This window comes from Halichondria panicea, chromosome 13, assembly GCF_963675165.1.
Source record: "Halichondria panicea chromosome 13, odHalPani1.1, whole genome shotgun sequence".
Lineage (NCBI taxonomy): Eukaryota > Metazoa > Porifera > Demospongiae > Suberitida > Halichondriidae > Halichondria > Halichondria panicea.
This window is the reverse complement of record NC_087389.1, coordinates 4,106,061-4,129,223: the sequence shown is the minus strand read 5'-3', so window position 1 is coordinate 4,129,223 and position 23,163 is coordinate 4,106,061. Positions and strand designations below refer to the sequence as shown.

At 40.1% G+C, this 23,163-nt stretch overlaps 4 protein-coding genes across 6 annotated transcripts; 1 reads left to right on the top strand and 3 right to left on the bottom strand.

Moving 5' to 3' along the window:
• Positions 1-2,112: 2,112 nt before the first annotated feature.
• LOC135346293 (GATOR1 complex protein NPRL2-like) lies at positions 2,113-8,540 on the bottom strand. 2 transcript variants are annotated; one of them, XM_064543869.1, is made up of 12 exons: positions 8,254-8,539; positions 7,576-7,667; positions 7,213-7,381; positions 6,078-6,192; positions 5,380-5,516; positions 5,095-5,192; positions 4,958-4,994; positions 4,722-4,815; positions 4,087-4,201; positions 3,670-3,792; positions 2,366-2,412; positions 2,113-2,254 (listed from the first exon to the last, which is right to left on the bottom strand). In XM_064543869.1, exons 1-12 carry the CDS (start codon positions 8,329-8,331, stop codon positions 2,187-2,189), a joined length of 1,173 nt encoding a protein of 390 aa, XP_064399939.1. In that variant the 5' UTR covers positions 8,332-8,539; the 3' UTR covers positions 2,113-2,186. The 2 variants fall into 2 exon arrangements, with proteins under 2 accessions (XP_064399939.1, XP_064399940.1); XM_064543870.1 differs by lacking the exons at positions 2,113-2,254; positions 2,366-2,412 and adding an exon at positions 2,751-3,513 and having other exon boundaries at positions 8,254-8,540.
• LOC135346297 (complex I assembly factor TIMMDC1, mitochondrial-like) lies at positions 8,533-16,059 on the top strand. The gene is made up of 7 exons (XM_064543873.1): positions 8,533-8,673; positions 13,423-13,588; positions 14,117-14,205; positions 14,856-14,923; positions 15,054-15,132; positions 15,342-15,455; positions 15,814-16,059. The coding sequence occupies exons 1-7, from the start codon at positions 8,597-8,599 to the stop codon at positions 15,974-15,976; spliced, it is 756 nt and encodes a 251-aa protein (XP_064399943.1). The 5' UTR covers positions 8,533-8,596; the 3' UTR covers positions 15,977-16,059.
• Positions 11,466-13,043, bottom strand: LOC135346292 (uncharacterized). Of its 2 annotated transcripts, none has more exons than XM_064543867.1 (2): positions 12,792-13,043; positions 11,466-12,743 (listed from the first exon to the last, which is right to left on the bottom strand). In XM_064543867.1, exons 1-2 carry the CDS (start codon positions 12,985-12,987, stop codon positions 11,659-11,661), a joined length of 1,281 nt encoding a protein of 426 aa, XP_064399937.1. In that variant the 5' UTR covers positions 12,988-13,043; the 3' UTR covers positions 11,466-11,658. The 2 variants fall into 2 exon arrangements, with proteins under 2 accessions (XP_064399937.1, XP_064399938.1); XM_064543868.1 differs by having other exon boundaries at positions 11,466-12,740.
• Positions 16,060-16,100: 41 nt separating the features above from the next.
• Positions 16,101-23,083, bottom strand: LOC135346291 (F-box only protein 3-like). The gene is made up of 12 exons (XM_064543866.1): positions 22,744-23,083; positions 22,117-22,209; positions 20,648-20,805; positions 19,814-19,859; positions 19,572-19,695; positions 19,209-19,385; positions 18,879-18,966; positions 18,342-18,432; positions 17,883-18,062; positions 17,393-17,424; positions 16,942-17,142; positions 16,101-16,347 (listed from the first exon to the last, which is right to left on the bottom strand). The coding sequence occupies exons 1-12, from the start codon at positions 22,827-22,829 to the stop codon at positions 16,283-16,285; spliced, it is 1,341 nt and encodes a 446-aa protein (XP_064399936.1). The 5' UTR covers positions 22,830-23,083; the 3' UTR covers positions 16,101-16,282.
• Between the last annotated feature and the right edge of the window lie 80 nt (positions 23,084-23,163).

Sequence of the window (23,163 nt, the reverse complement as noted above, 5' to 3'; positions counted from 1 at the left end):
AATCAGTGCATGCCAAACGAAATGACCAGTATATTGAGGTAGCCATAGATCATAGGGCCAGATTAGCGAGAGTCTACTGTACTTCTATAATTATGAAGTGTCACCATGAAATCTGTATATCTGCCAGCAAAAAACTTATGAAAAACTTATAAACCGTATATATAGTGCTATAGAAATACGTGATACTAACTATTATACGAATGGTTACCATATTGCACAGCAGATTGATTCGAGACCTGTATATACAATCCCTTGAAATCGTGGCATTTAATTAAGAAAATAAGTCGCTAATATCCTATAACATTTTCAGAGCTTAAAATTGGCCAATTAAAAAACGCCAAATTAATTACGCTTGCATAATAACAAGAGTATATGGAGTATATGATAGAGAGAGAGAGTATCGAACGTAGGCATACTGTACATCAGATGTATGCGGAGAGTAACGTGACTTCCTGTATCTGTCACAAGCTGGAATTTGCACACTGACCAATCCAAGTGTGGGTGGTGTAATCTATCAAGAAAGTAGATTACATCACCCACACTTGGATGGGTTGATAGATTACATCACCCACGCTTGGATTGGTCAGTGTGCAAATTCCAAGCTTGTGACAGATACAGGAAGTCACGTTACTCTCCGCATACATCTGATGTACAGTATGCCTACGTTCGATACTCTCTTCTCTATCATTTTTTATACTCTTGATAATTATTATTATTATAGAAGCCACTGCAGCCACTGAAGATGGTCTGTAGGGAGGCTACTATTTGAGGGCGGCCTTAATACAAGAGCAACCTCTGATTTATTATCACTTTAATTGCATGAGGCGTAGCTGAGTGCAGATTGTAAGATAACGATATTCATGACGGAAATGTTGACATTCATAACCAGATGCTATATTGCCAGTGCTTGTTATGAGTGCTATTAATATCCCTAATCGCATGTTGTCCTATTATTCACTGTGATTCGTACAGTGATTAATCGCGTATCAGTAATTGCACGTCGTCATTACAATTACTGCCTTGACGACCGCACGTTCGAATAACGGCCGTGGCTAAATTTTTTTACTAAAACTGCAGCTAAAAATACTGCATCACAAACGATTAACAATCAATAGACTAAGTATGCCACCTTGTGCAGGAAGCACTCTGCAACAATTGAGCCCAGCCTCCTCTTTTCTCTGCACTCAAGCCCCACCCCAGCTCAAGCTTCTCAGTAAACTGTTCTGATCTGTACGCTAGCTAGCAAGGAACAGCTTGCAACAATGCTACAGTGCACTATATTGTTCCCGGGAGTCTACCTATTTTGAAACATGGCTGTTAGAAACAGAAGTCAGGAGGACGAAGTTGACAAATGCTACTTAGTTGAAGATATGCTTTCATGCTTGTGACAATGGACCCAGAACAGTTAAAATCATTGGCTCTTAGTGTTCCTCGTAGACTGGCGGACAAGAAAAGATACTGGTGAACCCTACCATCAACCCAGCAAACGCTATAGAAACTGGTAGTGAAAAAACTGAACAGCCATAGCTAATTATCATGCAGCTACAGCTTTATTATCATTTCTGTACATTCAAAAATTATACGTGTACTTTATACCCTCAAGCTTATAATTCCCTGGGAAACTATGAGATTATGGCTCATAATTCCCTGCTAAACACACACAAGTGGGATCTAATAATCGTGAATGATGAAGTTCTCTGCAGTTTTTATTAACATTTTCGACAGCGGCCGTTATTCAAAAACAATACAGACAATTGCACTTTGTCAATGACAACATCCAATTACTGAACCGAATGTGATACAGGGCTTTACACTCTCCAGTTTCCAGTCGCTAATACGATTATTATTATTATCTCTCAAAATACTATTAGGTGAGATATTTTACAGGTAAATTTTTTGCTATTTGACTCATTTTGCTGGTATTAAGTTCAGTGTTATTCATAGTAATTGTGAGTTGCATTTCCATTATATGCGAATACAAATGTTTGTGATTTTACTCTCATTTGCAAATAAAAATTAATACCTGTGAAAATACAACTTAAAAAGTCTAGTGAACTATGAACAACTATGAACAACATGAACGCACTAATTACGAGCCCAATTACAACATAATTAAAATTTTTTAATTTTATTTAATTACTGCACAAAAACACTGAAACATTAAAACAAACAATTTTGTGCCTAATTCACTTCCAGCAAATGAGTACATTTGATGACGAGTCTAAAATGTTTTCTAGGTCTTGTCCGGAAATACCTACACAACAGATGGACATAATTGAGCACTATAATTATAAAAAACGCTACTAAAAGCGCTCACATAGAGAATGTACGTATATATATATATACACATGATTGTTTGACGTACCACAATCACAGCAGATCTCATCAAAACAGTGGGAACCATCCAAGTATCTGTCAGTTGGGATGGGTGCATGATCGAGTAAAAGTTTTCCCCTACAGCTAATTTGTGGGCTTCAAAAATTTTAAATGGATGCCCCCAACAGTCAAGAACGTACGGTGTTAAGGCTATAGCTTACAGCACAAATTGGCTACAGAGGAGGTAGGACACGCATCACGTGTGCTTCAATAATTAACAATCCAAGGATTTGTGCATGAAAAGTGAAAATCTTCAAGCAGCCAAAACAGTAGCGATCCCACGGTAAATTTTCTCTAAAATTTAGCTATCACGTAGTGAAAGGATAGTACTAACTTGTGGACCAGCGATCCCAGTGGGATCCCGGCTCAATAGCTTGAAATTCACCATCAAACCTAGTGGTTTTTACTGTATATAAGCTACTACGGAGAGCAGTCTAGGGAGGTTAACTCAGGTTGGTTACCTACCGTCTTCCATAACAGTTTACAATATTCGAGATTACTAGAAGGTGATGTGAGCTTGCTAGAGAGCACAACAGTAGATCTACCACAGGCACCTTAGCTACACTGAAATGTAAGGAAAGGTTAAAGGTCAAGAGCCTAACATAAACATTATATGCCACACATTCCATTGCCATGTGACTGATGACACACGTCCCGCCTCCTCTGAATTGGCTATTTCCGTGGCTAGATTTAACACAGACAGATTATCGTGATCGAAATGTAATCCATGAGAATGTTAATTGACTTTCAAAAACCCGTTCTATAATTATAAATCTTATAGCCAGGGTAATTGTTAAAGAACTGACAACTCAAGTTTATTAAATCATGCATAGGTAAAGCCAACAAAAGAAACGTTGTTCTAATTACAGCACCAAATCGAATGTGGAAATGGTCTACATTTTGAACGACAAAAAAATTTATTATTGAGAAGTAGTAGAACATTAACAGCTGATTGTAAATGTACAGAAGCACTGCAAGAAAATGTGACAGTCACACACCATGACACAATGACAAAGGAAGATTACCTACAAAAGAGGGGATGTACACTGAGTCTATAGATTAATGTCTTTCTTCTTAGGACACTGTTAATGAAACTCTGGTTAACTCTCAAACAGGCATGCAATCAGATTAGCAAACCTGTCACAGACACCATTAAAATTAATAACCAATTCAAACACTTATCGTACACACATTACATGTATGTGAATGCAGATATTGTATTTCCAATTACACCCCGATGACAATGCTCTGGGACACCCCATATTCAAAAAGTATAGGATCAAGTGGACGTACTCTGTGAGTGGTTGTAGCTCTGGAAGGGGAGGGGCCTCCTCAATGTCCACCGTGGGACCGAGCACCGGGTACTTCTGTAGTCGACGAATCAAATCTCTCATCAGACCGAACTGAACCAGCATCCTGGAGTGAGATGGGGGGCCGGGGGTGGTTAAACAGTATGCTTTGATGAAGCCAAGCAGATGAATGCAAAATTGTTTATTATAGTCTATCACTTGGGGTACAACACAGTCATCCTATTCCTGCTCAGGCAATATCTACAGTCATGTATATATATATACGTTAACTTTGTCAAACCGTACATGAGTACATGATCGAATCATGAGGTAGGCGACTCAATAAATAACTCCATTACGTAAAAATGCTGACAATGCGCAGTAAATACCAATAAGTAAATCGCTGAGTGCAATAATGCACCTTTCATTGATTCCCATTGCACTGAGATCGTTTCTGTTACAAAGGTCGCGAACTGTGAGCCCCGCCTCCAAACTACAAAACAGTCTGAACACATCAGATGCTTTGGGGGTGGAGCCTGTGTGAGGGTGTGGATGGTGATACAGATAATGTGTTGAACGCATTGATCAACTTAAGGGTACGTATTGTGCCGTTGCATAAGCTATAATACAATGTACAAGAAAACAATCGTATTCAGTGTGCGCATGTGCAGCGAGTTATTGCTCATTGTGCATGATATTAAAGGATTGTACTATTGTTGTAAATACAGTACATGCCTGGGTAATAATGAATATCATGAACCCAGGATGTGGTTAATGATATTGATACCCAGGATGCAGACCGATTCAACCTATGAAGCACCACCTATACCACCCTATTAGCTTGCATTGCTTTTATAAAACAAACTGGAGTGCACTGACGCGTGGGAATCCCAATGCAGTCGGGCAATTTTATTGATAATGATTACATCCCACAAGCCTCGGTCCACTGCGGTTATGACACGTGTCTAACCTCAGAGGAGGACAGACACATTCAAATAACCGTATTATGCATGCACCTTGAAAATGTGGCACTATACAGCAGTTGTTGGTACTAACCTTCCATGGCCACATAGTCAAGGCACTCACTCTGCAGGTTAGTATTAGTGAGTAGTGTCTTTACCTTGGGCAGACACACGTACATATTTGAGTACTGCAAAGAAGTAGACAGTAAGAGAGATAGTCAGTATATAGGTATGATTCAAGCGCATAATACAGCATATAATACGATTACGGAGTAGAACAAAAACTATGTGTGTATATACATGCATGCACGTATTAGAAATTGAGCCAACCTGAAAAATGCTGATTAACTTGACAAATTTGTACACACTGCAAAAGACAAAAACACGACAGAGTGATTATTATAAGTCCATTTACGGTGAATTAACTATTTTAATGTACACGCAACATTTTGAACATTATAACTTACATAAGATGCTGCACACATATCATGACAATGTCAATGTTAACGTCAGACTCCATAGCTATCTTTTGGATATGGTTGAACCCATTCACATATGGTAGTATCTGGAGAATACAGAAAAGCAAAAGAAATCATGAGCGTCACTGCATGGATAAAAAACATATTCCGGAATTGTGATTGGCAATTGCTTGCTTTGACAAAAATAAATAATATAATCAGGTGTTTGATTATTAATTTGAAAAGGAATTGCTACCTTTAAGCTGCCCTCTCTAAAATATGACTCTCCCTCACCTGTTCAATCGTTAGGTCCCATGATACGTTAGTAATGTCTTCCCTAGTACACGTGAAGATAGGAACGTGATAGCTGAGTACAGTGGGTGGCTCTTGAAGCAAGGGCACAATCTTCAGATGGAGATCATTGGTCGCATCTGCACATGCAAAAATAATAATAATAATTATGTACATTGTGTATTTGCATCTATGGAAAAACGATGACAGTCTACCTCTCTCCAAAAAATGTAAGTCTAATTATGATTTTAAACTGGGCTTGCCATAATTTTACAGATGAACAGGGGGATATCGAGCCATGCAGACAAGCTATTTATCAAAATTGATGAAGATCGACTGCGGTACTAAAGAATATGCCTCCGGACACGATACAAACTGAACAGGGTAGTCGATCTATAGTATATATGTATGTCTATAGAGTTAGAACGTATAAAGCTAGAATGTTTAGAACCAGCATGAAAATGACTTCATTAGTATAGTATATAGTCAATATAATTATTGGCCTTTAATTAGTAGTAGTTAGCTCTGCACTAAAACATTAGCTGCAAGAGTGCAAATGGGCTAAATCAGAACATGAGAGCAGTCGTTAATTATGTACTTCACTAAGAATCCAAACCATGCAGTAAACAATCATGTAGTAAACAATATTGAAATTGGTCATGCATGCAGAAATAAGTTTCATAAACACATTATTGACTCACCAATGTTGATGGTGCAGAATCCACATGTGTTGAGTCTGTCTCTGATGGTGGTGAGGATGTGTGAGAGTTTGGCCACCTTCTGTGGTGTGTCCTCAGACAGGAAGGAGCTTTCCAGCTGTGCATGCATGCATGCAGGACAATAGTTAGCACAACATTATATAAGACTTTATACAGAGAGTGCAAAGTGGGACAGTGAAAAATGGCAATATAAGGCAACTTGTTTGAACGACTTTTCAAGTGACTATACTCCACTATTTATTATGTATAAACTAGAGCACTGAAGTGCAAACCCTCGGCCGGCTGGTGACATGATTAAGAAACCAGAAGAGTGATATAATGCAATGCATGTAGTGGTGTATGACTGAACTGTCTAGCACAGCAACTCAGGAGCAATAAAACTAAACCAGACTAGAGGCATGCAGTGAGAACAGAGTTTTAGTCGTAATGAGGCATGCCCAGTGGACTAGGATCACAGCAAAGATGCCTGGAGTCTCAGAGAAGAATGATATGACTCCTTGGATCCTGGAGTCAGCTAACAGAGCAACAAACAAGTCACAATTCTAGCTTTCTATTGTAGTGACCCTTTTCCACTGTTTTTGGTACGGGACCACTTCAGCTGTAAATACGGAGGATACCTCGAGAATAAAGGCCGCGTGTAATTAGGTAGCTAGCTGCCATCGTGCAAGTTCAAGCTTTTTAGTTTATGCTCGCTTTTATTCGACAACAAAGCTCTAACATCGAAATCTACTATTGTTAAAACTAATAACTTATCGTGTGAAGGCTATCCAGCTATCCATGCTATAAACGCAGTGCTGTGGCAGCCAGGTGAGCAGGCCCTGAAATTACAAACAGACAAACAAACAGACAAACCAAACGACTACTATACCCGTGGCCGCCCACGCGCGCCTCGGGTAATTATGCACGATTCAATATATCGCTTCATGACCTAATCAATTGATGATCTTAATCACTGCCGGTATCCATAGCTATTAAAGGGGGCGGGGGCATAAAGTCACTCCAGTACCAACAAATTTTTGGTTTGATGCACTTGTGCCTGAGGCATGCAATACCTCCCAGCCACACCCTGAATCAGCGAACATTCTCCACAAAAATTCACTATAATTATGATTATTACCTCATACGTTCTGAAGGCTTCTCCAATCTTCTGTATGAGCGGCTCATAGGGGGTGTGGTCAGTGGAGGAGTCAAAAACGAACACAAAATTGAATATGAATGCATTTCTTTTGTACTTCTTATCATCAATGCACTTAGGGCAGCCCACCACTCGATACCCGGCAACATCTCTGGAAAGAAGACAAGTTGGATATTTAAAACATTTCCTTAACAGCAATAGCTAACAAAATGAAATTGAAAGTGATAAAAGTTACTCAAGTTACTCAGTCTATAATTAATGAAGACTCAAAAAATTTGAGCTCATAATTACGCACAGCGCAATGTGTTACAACAGCACTAACGTTAACTGGCTATTATAGCTCACACTGATATGAGTCTGTCGTAAAGCTGTGGCTTGGTGATTATCAGATCATGGACTTCATCAAAGGCGTCTCTTAGAGGGAAGTCAGTGGGAACCTGGGTGGGTGGAAAATGAACTATTTGATATTGAGTCACTCATAGGAACAGTCAACTAACAGTGTTACAAATACAGTATGTAATATAATTAGTGGCACACTTTTAGAACCGCAAAAATATCGTTCAATCCAAGCTAGTGCTTAAATTATGGTGGCGCTTACGCGCTACAGTTAGTGTAGACTAGTGTCTAGTACAATCTCTTAGTACGCAGGTGGATCTACGGTTTGATTTTGCATGTAGACAGTTATATTACATGTATGCATCAATGCATGCACATAATATGTTTTAGGCCAAAAGTAAAGGCGACTTAATTGGTAAAAAATTAATTACAGCAACCGCTGGCGCTTCTATAATATATAGCATAACTAGTACACGCCCGACCCTGCCTAAAAAAATTGTGTTTAGTCTGAGTTGGAGCAATATTATGTTGGTACTGTAAATTAGTCTATAGATCTACAGCTCTATAACAATTTAATACGGTAAATACACATTCAAATTAAAATGTCTATACCGGTATATAAATGCGAGGTATAATGTTTAACGCTTGTTGTGTCTAGTCAGTTGTTTAGTATTTAATAGAACCTACCTGACAAGTGATCTTGGGTCCAGCAATGTGATGAAACTCGCTGAAGAAGACACACTTCACCTCATCTGAGAAGTTCATCCCAGCAACAGATCACTCACTTGGATCACAGAAAACAGCAAAGAGGAATAATGGAGCCCATCCAACAAACAAGAAAGAAGTTAAACCGGCCTGTCTAGTCTAGCTGGTCTAGATCTACCATGTACACGTACAGTCAACTATATCTCAGAGTACTCTGGTAGATACCTCTAGCTCTGCTCTGGTACTACTCCACGTGGTTGATGGAGGTCACGGACACGCCCCTCTTTGATCTGATTTGATCTAGCTGTGAGATTGAGAAGTCATCATGGCTGATGGAAAGAAGAAAGAAACACAGCCTGGGTCACCTGATGAGACAGGATTGGACAGGATCAAGGCACTCTTGTAAGCCTAAATGTATGGACTACATGCATGTACTAGACCTGTTCTCTTGTGTCTCCTCTCCAACTCAACACAGAGGGCACTGAAATATCCGTGTCTGTTCATTGTTCATTGATTGAACAATGAAATACTGTGTAGCGCGAAATTTTCGAGGCACTTATATTTCGTGGAATGGCCTCTAAAAGCATTTCGTTGCACAATGTTCGCGGAATGACCTCTTACCAGAAGCCACGCCTTTAAATCTTTGCATAGCAGATAATTAAAGAACAATTTTGTGGACTTAATTTTCGTGTAGGATTGCTAACCCACAAAATCCGCGAAAATTAAACCCCTCGAAAATTCCGCACTATACGGTACTGCCAGGAGTACACTCCTGGTAATAATCAACTGCACTGCCTCAAAATAACAATTTAATGTTCACACTTGAACTGATTGTATACAGTGTGCTTATTGTAATGAAATCACCTCGGGTGCTGATGCCTCGGAGAGGTGCCAAAGCTACATCATAAAGCTACTAATAGCTAGCTTTTATACACACATTGATTATAATTATCATAATGAACATTTTTAATTTTGCTGCATCAGAATCCAGAATCACAGGGAAACTCGAAGAGTGGGTAATGATCGATGATGATTGTTGCTAAAAACGATCGATGCCAAAAGTTCAAGTCTAAAATTAATGGCTGCAAGTCAGCAGAGCCTTGCAGCTCTCTTCTCACTCTTGAAGCTACCAATAGCTAGCGTTTTAGTGCAGAGCTAACTACTAAGTAGAGTAGCAACACTCGGTGAACAAGTTTTGCTATGGACTCTTCTGAAAAGGCTGCAATGGCATTCCAAGTAAGCAAAACTAGGCATAACTCGAGAATGAAGCTTTATTTTGCAAATCCACAAATACCAAGCCAAGAAAACATGACTAGAAGCCTATAGAATTAAACTCTTACTTGCACTTCATTGATCCGAGCAGCTCAAACAGTCTACACACACATACACACACAGACACACATACACACACAGACACACAAACACACTACCGTATACCTCGCTTGCGCATGCGCACCGAGGCATAATTATTCTCAAGGCCGTATACCGTAGCAAGCGGTCAGGCTGGGTAGGTAATGGTCGTCACAGTTGAAAATTGCATGATCATTTCCTGGTAATGGTCGTCAATGTTGTGAGTGATAATGCGCGTGCAGTGGTGAGGAAAAAGTGAGGACCTTTTTTTTGTATATTTATTTTACAAATGAGACGAGGCGAGGCCAAAATTATATGGAAGTAGCCCAAAATTAAATTACTTTCTCAGCTAAAATAAAGGAGGCTGTACTATATAACTGAGCATTGTAAGCCTAACAGGGAGTTTTCTTGAACAGGGAACTTTCTCGAGTTACGGAAAGTTTGACTCACATTGAAGGCTGTTGCAGTCTCTTCAGAATCTTTCGTAGCATCATTTGTTCGCACAAAGTTTCTATTCAACTTATGAGTTAGTCTTGCATTAAAGCGCTAGCTTTTTATTAGCTACAAGAGTCAAAAAAGAGCAGCTACGTTATTTAGTAGCTACCGCTTATAGACGCACCCCTTATTTTTGTGGATCTAATGCGCATGCGCACTCATCCCCACGTGTGAGACAATCCAGACATGGCAGAATCAATTTTCATCTTTCTTGAGGTCCTGGTAGGCCACAAAACACTACAATGATACCACATACAATAGATGCATGTACACAAGTCAGTTATTCACTTTCTTTGTGTGAAATTCATATGCAAATTTTGATTCACCCATTAATGTTGATGTAAAGTTCACTCTAATGCTTTTGAGGAATGGCGAGAGGCATTAGCACAGCGCAGCTTGCAGCACTCGTTGTGATATTTATGAAATTTTTGAAACTGAATTGAATGAACGTTGTATGAAAAACTACGAAAAAAACTTTCTTCATCTTCTCACGTTCTTTTATGACTTTTTAACTTATATAGGGATCCCATAATCTTTCTGAAGTTGTTTATTTCTTGCATCTGCCTGGTGATGTTGGAATTTGGGTCTTCAAGGCATATCTGCATACATTAAACAGTCGACATGTTCAACGTTTACCTACTACATTGAGCTAGGTGTAACTTCTTACAAGAGTGCATTCAGGTCATAGAAATAAGGCATTACGATGAACCTATTCCTATGCTTGGCCTATAACTAAAAATTGTGGAATTAGATTCTCTTCACCTCTGCATATATAGAGGTACGTACAAATAAACACATAATCAATTAGCGTAGTTGATACTTGAAAGCAGCAACACACGTTTTTCAATCAACAACATTAATTGTGGCTCATTGCAATCACTAATGGAACACTATTATACTTTCTTTTAGGCTAAAGATTATTTAATTCTGTTTCTAGGCATATAAAAACTCACCAAGGATCGTCTTGAAACTCAAACTTGGACAAATTTTCAACTAATGTGGTTTCAAATGATGAACACTAGAGGTTGATAGGCTGGGATGTGCCCAGCCCAACTTTAGAAGCTGGAGAAGAGGAGTTTTAGCATGGTTATAGTTACTGCATGCTAGAGGTTAACGCATGCATGCAAAAATTAATGTTCATCATGATATCAATCAATATGACGTGTGTGTATTAGTAGCAATAGTTAATGTTTGGCACATCGACCGAGGCATCAGCCAGCACGTGGTGCTTTCATTTACACAGTCATGCAGTATATATATATATATATGCAACAAACATTGAAATTCTGCCACTTTTTGATTGATGTACCTATAGTGCATTTGTAAAATCTATCTGATGTCAAATAATATTATGTGCTGTAACGCCTTAATAATGAAATTGAAAATCACTGATTGACAAATAAAACTGTACATGTATTTAAATATTCATGCATGCACACACTAAAATTATCTACATCTAAATGTCAGTGAATGCACCACTAAAGTAAATCAGGCAACTATTATTTTTTAATGCTTAACGTTTAATGTTAATACATATATAAATCAGCGAATGTAGATATCCACTAGCTCCAGAGGCGAGTCTTCATTTCCAGTGTCCTGATCGCCACAGAGCCTGATCTCAATATCGTCTGTAGTCGGCTGAGGGAGTTGCTTGCAGAACCACGGTGGGTTATTGAACTCACAGCAAGTACTGCCACTTGCACATCCCTGACCGTCCCAGAGTGGATCATCAGCGTAGAAGAGACCAGTAGCTTTTTGTCGGCTACCAGTTTCACAGAAGTAGTCTTGACCGACATAGGGGGGTACAACTCCAGTGTAAGTGAGATCAGGTCTTGTGCAGAAACACACATGGTTACCTCCGCGAGATTCATCGACTGCATTAACAAATGTCCAGATGTGCTGACGTGGTGCCTGTCCGTGGGTTAAACTCACACCATCAACATAAATATCGTCAAGAAGAGAATTATATTTTATATACGGTATAAAACCATTGGGTATTCTGTCTTGATAGCCAATCACTCTCCCACAAACTCGAGAGTACTCCACTCCATAAGTTGGATAGGTAGTAGACGCACATCCAATTGGTCCAGGTCTGCCACAAGTACGCAGTGGTGGTGTTGTTCTGTTCACCAGTATGAATCCATTTGGGCAGTTTTGGTTGGGGTCAGTCATGTCAAGGTTGGCTACCCTCATCCATCCTCCTGCAGTGTTGCAGCTACAGCTTGTTCGATTCATGTCACAGTAGACCTGAATAGGAAAGCTAGTAGTGTTAGTCGCAATCCAATATTCTCCAGATGGTCTGTCTTGAGGGATGTCATTGCAAGAGATAGCTGGATATTCAAATGTTCCAATTGAGAGATACATCTCAGTAGTTGTAGCTGGTTCTGTTGGAGGGTCGGTAGTTGTAGCTGGTTCTGTTGGAGGGTCGGTAGTTGTAGCTGGTTCTGTTGGAGGGTCGGTAGTTGTAGCTGGTTCTGTTGGAGGGTCGGTTGTTGTGGCTGGTTCTGTTGGAGGGTCGGTAGTTGTAGCTGGTTCTGTTGGAGGGTCGGTTGTTGTGGCTGGTTCTGTTGGAGGGTCGGTAGTTGTAGCTGATTCTGTTGGAGGGTTAGTAGTTGTGTCTTGAGCTGCTAAAAATAAAAGGTTATGTGTTAATTATTGAAAATGTTTATTCTTACCCAGTTGTTGCAGTGAAGCACTAATTGATGTCAAAGAGCTCTTCAGTGTTTCTTGTATGGACACCAAAGTTTCTCTTATCCCTCTGATCTCCGAGTCGCTCGAGCAAATAGATTGTCTCACGTAGCAGGTGCTGGGTTGGTTCCAGGCTGACCCCAGACCAAGGAGAGAGAAAATCATTAGTAGCTGGAACTTCATCTTTTTTTCTGTGTCTCTATTCAGTAACTATTATACTGTTTCCTGATTACGCTTTAAAGTCTCTGTATATAGTATACAGATTGCGTGGGAGTTGTATGAATTGATCTGTTTCCTGTAGCAAGAAAATCGTTGGTTAATTTAGTGTACACAGATGTATTGCTCTAAAAAAACTTTGTCTCCATTTGCACTGGGATGTTGCGAAGGAGTTTTGTGTAAAAATTCATAGTTTAAGATTGAGTTTCGCAACTAATTTTCCTGCGTCTTTGCAAGAAACTAAGACATTTGTATACAGATGTAGTCTTACATGTATCACATCATCCATGCAGATGAGATTTTTAACTATATATAATCTCTGTAAAACTTGCCATAAATTACCTAAATTTGTCGTATCTCCTTTACTGTGACTGTTTTGTCTCCACGTGCATGCTTGTGCAGACCTGGTGATGACTTAGCCCCTGAGCTGAAGGAGTTGTCCCTAACTATATTCATAGCGTCTGTTGCCGGGTTCCTATTTGGTGGGATGATAGGAGCTCGTCACTCTGGAGACAAGTTCATCACTCACAACCACGCCTCCAAGTTCACTTCTGTCATGCAAGCTCAGGTCAGTCACAGAGGAGGTCCGACAGGCGCGGTGCAGCTCAAGTAATTAGCCTCTGATTACTCTCAGCAAAAACGTACGACGTGGGCGGATAATTATTGTCAATCAAAGGCTAATTGCCTGAGCTGCACCGCGCCTGTCGTACCTCCTCTGGGTCAGTCAGGTGCCTAGTGTGGCATGTGCATGTATTAATTATTATGTGTGTAGGGGTGGAAGAGGAGGGGTACTTAATGTACAATCGTAGATTTATACATGTGTCAGCTAGCAGTGAAGTGCACGTGAGGGCCTTTAGAGTGTGTATAGTTTATAATCAGTATGTGGTAGAATTATAATGTATACTTATGCATGCATTTGAATCTAGAGGTGGTTTTTGGTTAAACATCCTCCTTTGAAGTTAGTTTGAAATCTTACGTATACAGTAAGAGCTAACTTTCTACGCTGAATGCTACAGTAAAACTTAATCATAGTCATTGCCACATATCCAGGCAATGATTGTTAACGGTATATACACTAACTTTTCCCCTCTCATAGCGTCAGCTCCACGCTGCGTCTTTGTTGGGGTTTATGCGCAAAGGCTCTCACTGGAGCTGGAGGGTGGGACTCTTTGCTGGTCTGTTCAGGTGAGAAGGGTGCATGCTGTAATGTACATGCCGATGTTTGGCACGACATACTGTCTGCGACTTGTAGTTCACTACCATAGTTACTGTATATAGCGAGTAATTTTTGAGGGACAAAATATTCGTGATTCAGACATTTGTGGGTAATATTTTTTGGGGTTGGAGCTTGCACTACTGCAGGTAAAGGTAAGCAAGGTCGCTTCATTCGTGGGTAAAATATTTGTAGTCATACACGAAAACCACGAATATTTTGCCCCACGAAAATACTGTATTCGCTTTATATGTTGAAGTCCTGTTGTCGCATATTTAGAAGGTTGCATCTAATTGGAGGTACATGTAGGTCAGGTTATTTACTATCCTTTTACATGCCGCTTAAATTACATTGCTTCTAGCCGCCTGGAATCGAGGCTAGGTGGACCTCTGTTTAGGACGCGACATATAAAAAACAATTGTCAACGCAGTTGTCGCTACTTTTAGAGGCCAGAAAATTAATTGCCTAAGATTGAGGGTCACAATAAGTACGGTCCAAAACTACTATAATTATGGCGGGAATAGCAATAAATATAAATTGTGTAGTATGAAAGAATGTATGTTATGTAAGTCTATATGTCTCTATTTAATAACCTTTATTCTACAACCTTTGACCCCTGCAGTGGTACGACCCTCCTCCTGTCAGAGTATAGAGACAAACAAGACTCTCTCAACTACATCTCCGCTGGAGGTTGTACATGTCATGTGATCCTTGTTCGTCCTCTCATGTAGTACTGTATAGCAGCTTCAACTTCACTATATTATAGAACTGACAAAGCTTTATTTGGATCCCCCTCTAACGTACTTACCCATACTTTCAGCTCTCACTGGAGGTGTGTTCAGGGTGGCCCGAGGACTCAAACCCTTCATAGGGGGTACTGTGCTGGGGACGTTGATAAGGTACGCTTTACTGTTCATGCGTTTATTTCGATAATCTGTGCATTTCCACCATGCACTGGTAACTGGCCGGAAAAATATTTCTCATCTACTTTTTTTGGATCCTGAACCATCTCTTTGATTACATGCGCACGTTCTGCAACTACTATACATTACAATGTACTGTGTGTAAATGATTATGTTGATGAAACATCTCCCTATATTAAATGTAGTGTTCCGGTTGGCATGGCGATGACAGGGGTTGAGCGAATGTTGATGAGTGGAGTGGAGAGAGACAAACAGAGACAGAGGAAACTTGAGGCTCGGAGGAAATACAGGGACAAATGGTGCGTGTGGGTTATCGTTTGAAATTTGGTACTATTGATTCTTATTGACCTGCTTGAATTGTTGTTGCCATGCTGAGAAGCCAGATATCATAATTATCATTGGTTAGACTAGCTAATTCAAGTTCTGGCCGCTCAAACAAGCTTTTACTGCCTTATATATTATACATGCACCCACTGCGTTTTGAGCTTGGTTGTAGCCATATAGCTTTGGTTTGCTGACATCTCAACTTAGTACTGTACTAAAAACTACCTCCTATATAATTATACTGTAGGAACTCTTATTACGAAAGTTAATAGGCACATCATTTAAATTGACTTTCATTCACCGAGAAAACTTTGGACGTCCCTTTTCATGCAGGGACCATAAACTGGGTGCCACCTCTGCTCTCATTCAAGACATGGCTGATGAGCCCTCCAGTGGTATACAGGGCTACTACAAGCTGGACCCTAGCAACAGCAGCAGCACTGGGGACAGTAGTAGGTTGGACAACAATAGTAGTCAGTCCTGTGACAAGACGTAGCGTGTATAGAATAAGTACGTGTTTAATCGTTTTTGTTCGTGCGTATAATTATTATCAACCACCATAATAACCAATCTAAATTATATTAAGCAAATTGCATGCATGGCCTTATCATTTTTAACTGTTTCGAAGAGAAAGCTGGAATTTATAGGTACATGGCATGAGTACACACAAAATTGATTATGAAAATAGCAGAGCATTAGTCTCCATGAAAATACGTACAGTGGCATTGGAGTGCAACTATACATGTAGCACTAATTACTTGCAGAAGGTAGAGAGTGTGTCCAGTGTATAGAGGAGCTACATTTAGAGCCACTTGATGTCCGGCTTGGGCATGTGAAATCGGGGTACTTGAACGTCAAACATTCCATCTGTGTATACATGTGTGTGGGTGGGTCAGTGATGAATGAGTAGCTGTGAATGAGTTGTGTGCGTGACTGCTGAGCGTTAATGTATCCTCATGGCAATAACATTTAATAGCACAATCCTCTCGATGCACGTACGCTCCAGACTGTAATAACACTTAATAGCACAATCCTCTCGATGCACGTACGCTCCAGACTGTAATAACACTTAATAGCACAATCCTCTCGATGCACGTACGCTCCAGACTGTAATAACACTTAATAGCACAATCCTCTCGACGCACGTACGCTCGAAACTGTAATAACACTTAATAGCACAATCCTCTCGACGCACGTACGCTCGAGACTGTAATAGCACAATCCTCTCGATGCACGTACGCTCAAGACTGTAATAGCATATAATCTTAGAGTGTAAATTGAGAGGATTGTGCTATTAAATGTTATTACAGCCTTAGAGTGGGGAGCATTTTTGCTATTACAGTCTTAAGCATACGTGCATCAAGAGGATTGTGCTATTAAATGCTATTACAGTCTCGAGCGTACGTGCATCGAGAGGATTGTGCTATTAAACATGTTACAATGTAGGTATTATAAACAAACCTTTATTCAAGTAGCGCATGGTGTAGTGACCCTCCATGGTGCAGTAGTCCTCATTTATGAATCGTGTACAGCTGGCATACTGGTGTATGTGCCCGGGGGTAAACACAGGGGTCTCTCCAATTACCCCCGGCCCATCCACAGACTCCACCTCCCCACTAGCGTAGCGGATAACCCAGCGACGGCTCACAAGCTGACACCTCTCTGCAATGAAACATGGCAACGATAACGTGTGTAGAAGGATAGTATGTTATTCTTAAGCAAGGCAAACTATAAACTTGCTTACGTACATTGATACTAAAAATGAACCTGTTGATTGGTTGAGACTTTTATAGTATATAGCTCAGCATATTTGAGGGCACACAATGGACAATGGACGAAGCTGCTATCAGACTATAAATATTATTTTAACCATTGAGAAGATATGTATATGTCACTATAAGTAGCAACTCACCGTCTTTGGGAGCGTCGTCATGCATCTTGATCCTGCATACGATAAACAACACATCACATCATAGATTGAAGCGTTAAAAGAAGAGTTGTAACTCTTCAATCTATGATCACACATAGTGAAACCAGCTGCCTCTTTCACATATTCAAAAACTTGCCACCTAATTGTACTTGGTTGCTCTCTACAACATACCGTATTACTAGAATGCTTTGTGACCATCACACTATGCAAACTTTTGTGAGGGTTTATCAAGAATAAAATACACATGATCCTTGCCAGAACGCAATAGTTAGATAGCAAAGAGTCATTTTTTTGCTAATTTGGCTCATTCACAAAGGTTTCACCTGCAAAATATTCTAGTAATATGGTATAACCTAAGCATTTCACAGAGTGAACGCTATCTATTTCAATAGGGAATAGCTGCTACGCTCCAACAGGAGTGCACTCCTGGCTCTAATCACTTCTGACACACATTACACACACTCTCACTCACTCTATCCAGTAGGCGTAGCTCCCTCCAGTGGTCAGTAACGGGATAATGGGTAGGGGCAGAATGGGAATGGAATCTGAGGTATTGGTTTGGTACATGGTACCCATGGATGGATCCAGGGCGGTACCCACTCGGATGGTAAAGTGTCCTGTGGTAGCAACTTCGCTGGGATCACGATAGAACCTGGAGTGTGCGTAGGGAGTGACAAAGCTTCAATAATACGTGCATCTAGAAACTGTGCCTTGTTTCGGAGCTACGTAAACAAACCTATGACAGCTCAATTAATTAATGACAAACAGTTTTCATAGAAGATATACAGTGAGATAAGGTCTCAAATATGCAGTCAGCATACTGACAGACACTCCACAGCATTTGAATTGGGCACGTAATTTAGTAAATCGAGCTTCATTATCCAGCAACCAAACCCCCCACACCATACCTTGCAGGGGTTACATGACTCACCTCATGATGAACGCTTGTCTCTTGTCAGGCATTATGGGATAGCAGGGCAGCTTTTGTGCACAGTCAAGCAGCCAATCTTTGAACAGCATGGCTGCATGGAATTGCTTTATTCAATGATCTTCATCATGTCTCTACTCAAAAGTATAATTATGCTGTACAGTGGGAAAGTTGAGTGATTTGGTGAATGTAGGTGAGGATCACCAAGTTACATGATAACTTACCAATGATCTATAGGAGCTGTGCATGCCTCACGTAATCAATGAATGTGAAGCAAAGCAAGATCGCCAAAATAAAAACATTTTCCTCATTCACCAAACAGAATGCTCGCTATAAACTTACAGATAGTAATTATACTACACTTTGAGAAGGCCTTCTTCCAATAGCAAAATTAGATTTGACAATAATTGTAGTCTAGTCCTATTATAGTGTGCCCGAGCATTACAACCATGACCTTGTCTAAGTGAGGCCTGGCCTATGTACTGTAGTAATTATGTAACGAGTACTTAACAACTAAGCAAACACTAAATTAACGCTAACATTTTCCGATGAGTCCCACTGAGCAGTTTTTGAGCACTCCACTGTGGTTTATTGTTTGGTCGTTGAAGAGCGGCTCCTCCGTCCAACCCTGAATGCATGGTGTGTGGTACATGTACTACTTGACATGTACATGTGCAGAAGTATCACACTGTATTCCTAGGATTGTTTCAGAAGCTCTTAGACTAATAATTATGTGCATTAGAGAAATTTAAACATAGATCACTTAAGATTCCATTTCTTTCCTACATGTATACACTACCATATACACGATCAATAAAACCATGTTTTGCTTCAATCCTCTATAACTTTGAATCACACATACCAACTTACGACAGTGGACATCCAGATCACATGACCAGGGGGCGTTTCCTTACACTCATGGAGGGCTAGTAACAACCCAGCAGCTGTGTTCTTGTTTGGCCACCCGGACACAATCTGCAGATACTGAGTGTTCCCGTGGGAGGGGCAATAGAAGGACTCCTCCGTCGCAGACCGATGTAACTCAACCTAAATACAATGGTAATAAGGACAACTGTGTGGTATGATCGCCCATACACATTCAGACAAATATTTTTTACCTCTGCTCTTAGACTATCGGTATAAACAAGTTGGCACTCAAAGTGTTGTTATCGGACTGACAGAAGATATCTAAACACACAAAGAAAAGGCCTAATGGGTCAAGCTAGTACACACCAGGTCACTTAGCGAGTGCAGCGTGAGAATGGATTGGAAATAGTAGAACTCCAGCACACCCAGGAAAGAGGAGAGGCCGTCATGGAAACGCATGGATAGCCTCAGGTCATCAGGGAACGTCAGTCTGCAGGAAGGGAGGGTGTGGGAGGATTAAAACATGACATAAACTTTCTACGTGCTTGATATAATAATGCAGATAAAAGGGAACAGGTGGAAAATGGAAATTTAAGGCATCTCCTCACCCCAACTCCTGCTCTGCCTTTGTTATTTCATCCTCAGTACGTTTCTCTGCAAACCAGAGAAGTCATGTTGTCACGTAACAATCTTGAGTGACAAGCTCTGTGTACATACTAACCAGTGAAAAATAGCTAGAAACAATTGTTTAAGATATCTACGTATACTGCCCGTACTCAAATGAGGTCAGAAGATTGGTCTCTCATGTATAAATTGGATCTGATCATAATTATGTACAACAGTGCATGTTCTCCGAGCTTGGTATACGTATATACATGGTTTGTACACAAATGAAAACCTACCATTATAGTATAATCAAGAGTATATAAGAAGAGAAGAGCTATACTGATAATCAAGAGTATATAAGAAGAGAAGAGCTATACTGATAGCTCTACACAAAAAGGTAACATGACATCCAGTCAATTGCACGTGGAGCAACTCGCAATTGATGACGTTTGCGCAAGCTTGTGCATCCATTACGCAATGCACAGAATTTGTTAACAGTTATTAACAGTGCAAGTGAAGAGGATCAACTGACTATTGTCTCTATTAGATGAATTTTGTGCGCCTATCAGTGTGTAGTGAGCAGCTGAACACGAACGACTATAGCTAGAATCAGATGTCATTAATCAATTACCACACCCCTACAAACGTCACAGTTAACATAGTTAAGGTAGCAATACTTATCACGTGCGAGTAATTAAATTGTGCACAATGTTTTGTGTAGAGGTATCGGTAGTTCGACACTCTTCTCTTCTTATATACTGTTGATGTAATGTATTTACTTGTTTCGAACTTCATCACTACAAAGAAAAACAGAGATAAGCTCTGTACACACTTACCAGTGAGTTCTACATTTATAACAATCTTGTGAGCTAACAAAAACTCCTCAATCCTACACCACGCCCTCTTTACATCAGCGTAGCAGTTTATATAGCGACCGTACTCCCTCGCCATTCTCAGCCATGACTGGTACCAACTGTCACAATCAGAGGGCAGTCTGGGGGAAGAGAAAAAGGGAGATATGGGAGGGGGAAGTTTAATCAAAAAACATATACAATATATATACATGTACAATGTACAGCGAAAATTAATAATTGCCGAGCGCCTTAGCGCGAGGCAACTAATACTGCATCATATCTCTGTATATGTATGTATGTATGTCACGCTCAGGAATGTACGTCACGCTTCAGGAACACGGAATTGGGTGTGGTTACATTCGGTTAATCTTTTTTACCTCCAAACTGATCTACTATTGGCATAATTATGCAGAGAATAAAAGTTACGTACTAGCTGGAAGAGCTAGCTTAGGCTGTAGCCGTATAAGAGTCTCATACATGTATGAACAAAGCCTTAGAAAGAGATAGCAGAGTTCTTGAGAGACTGATTCTAACCAAAAAATGTATACCGTATTTAAACGCCCATGGTAAAAGCTCTGTCTTTGTCAATAAACGCCCCATCTTAAATAATCGCCCATGCATGAGGCGTGGCACTGTGGATGGAGCTGAACTAGCACGTGGAACCAGTTACAAGCATGGCAGCATAGAATAATAGATATTATTTATGATGGCAGATAGAGAGATACCAACACAGAGGGAGAAACACCACTAGGCCTTGGCAAATTACGCTTTTTATTTTGCCTATTATTCTTTTCAAAAAGTCAGCCTATTATTCCAGTTTGTTGTACCCATTATTCATTTGTAGTTGTATTGATAGCACTACATAAGGTACGTAGCCTCGTTGTAGTATTTTCAACTTCAAAAAAAAAATCGGCCCGGGACCAAGGAGGTAGTATTACAGAAAAAGTGAATAGATTATAATCCTCTGTGCTGAAAGAGAAAATACTCTTCCATGCCTGCTTATATAGTGGCTAGTGCTTACAGGTCTGAAGGTCAAATTAAGTGCCTTAATATGCTTGTTGCTAGAAGTCTCCCTAAAATTATGCTAGCATAAAATTTGCCAAGCCCTAAACACCACTCCTACGACTTAAGATTTAAGCTGAGAGCTGTGGCAGCAGCCAAAAAGAGCATAATAACTGCTGCTGTGCAAGAGTGTGGAGTAGACAAAACAATAAACGCCTGTTCGAATAAGCATAAACGCCCTTTACAGACTTTGATATGAAATAAACACCCATGCAGGAGTTTAATCAATATGTATTTGTTATTTTATAATCATATCCAAATCTCATTCTCTATACTCTCTAGCAAGTCTACTCTCCTTCTTTCTCCTAAAATTGTACTTAATACAACTCTGTGCGAGGCTAATCATGCGTGTGTGTATACGTACCTAGTAATAATTATAATAGACTCACTCGTGTTGAAACCACACCTTCCTACAGTGACGCTTCCACAACTGATTGCACTGTGTGACTGAGCTCCTCCAATATTGACACACTCCCCCTAATCTGCATCACAAACAATTAACAATCAATAGTATGGCTACTCGTGCAATAAGGGATTAATAGCACTCTTAGCCATACTATTACCGTATAGCGGGTAAGTTTCGTGGGGTAAAAAATTCGTTCAACTCGAGAAACGGTAGTTTTCGTGAGTAAAAATTTCGTTTAGTCTCGTGGCTGAACGACATTCCTACGTTCAGATAAGCCATGCCTACGATAACATTTCGTGGAGGTTAGCCTGCCCACGAAAATAACGAATATTTTACCCCACGAAAATTACCCGCTTTACGGTAATCGAATCAGCAATAAGGTTATCTCTATTAGATCTAATGTCATGCCCTCGTGATGTACTGCTAATACAACTCTTGCCCTCGGGCTCAAGTTGTATTAGCTGTATATACATCTTAGTAACATTAGCGTATGCTGAGCAAAAAGTGGCCATACACTAAACATTGATATTGTAGCGAGGGAGTCATTCCCTTATATTAACCACTGGTTCAATATTGATGTAATTATTAGGGCAACCATGCACCTTCATACCTGCACAGGTCCTGAGGAGTGAGATAGGAGAAGATGAGGTCATGAAGGTCCCAGGTGAGGGTCAGGAAAGAGCTGGCTTCAGCCATGGCATGCAAGCAATGTGTGGTAAAGATCTTCTCAGTAAGATGATGCAAACAAGGTCAAAACAATCTGAGTAGACCAGTCTACTTAGTCTAGCTAGGACAATACCATTTCGATATTGAGCACAATAATACAGAACACCATTATTATTCCATAACTATATTGTCAACTATGCATCCATGGAACACTCAAATGTGAGAATCATTGAAAAGGAATTCTCTGGAACAGTTTTAATAGAGTTAAATTCCTATAATTGGGCATGCGAAATCAACTCAAACGTTCCACCTAAATGTGAACAATGAGCGTAAAAGGCATCCACAGCAACAACAGTCACTGAAT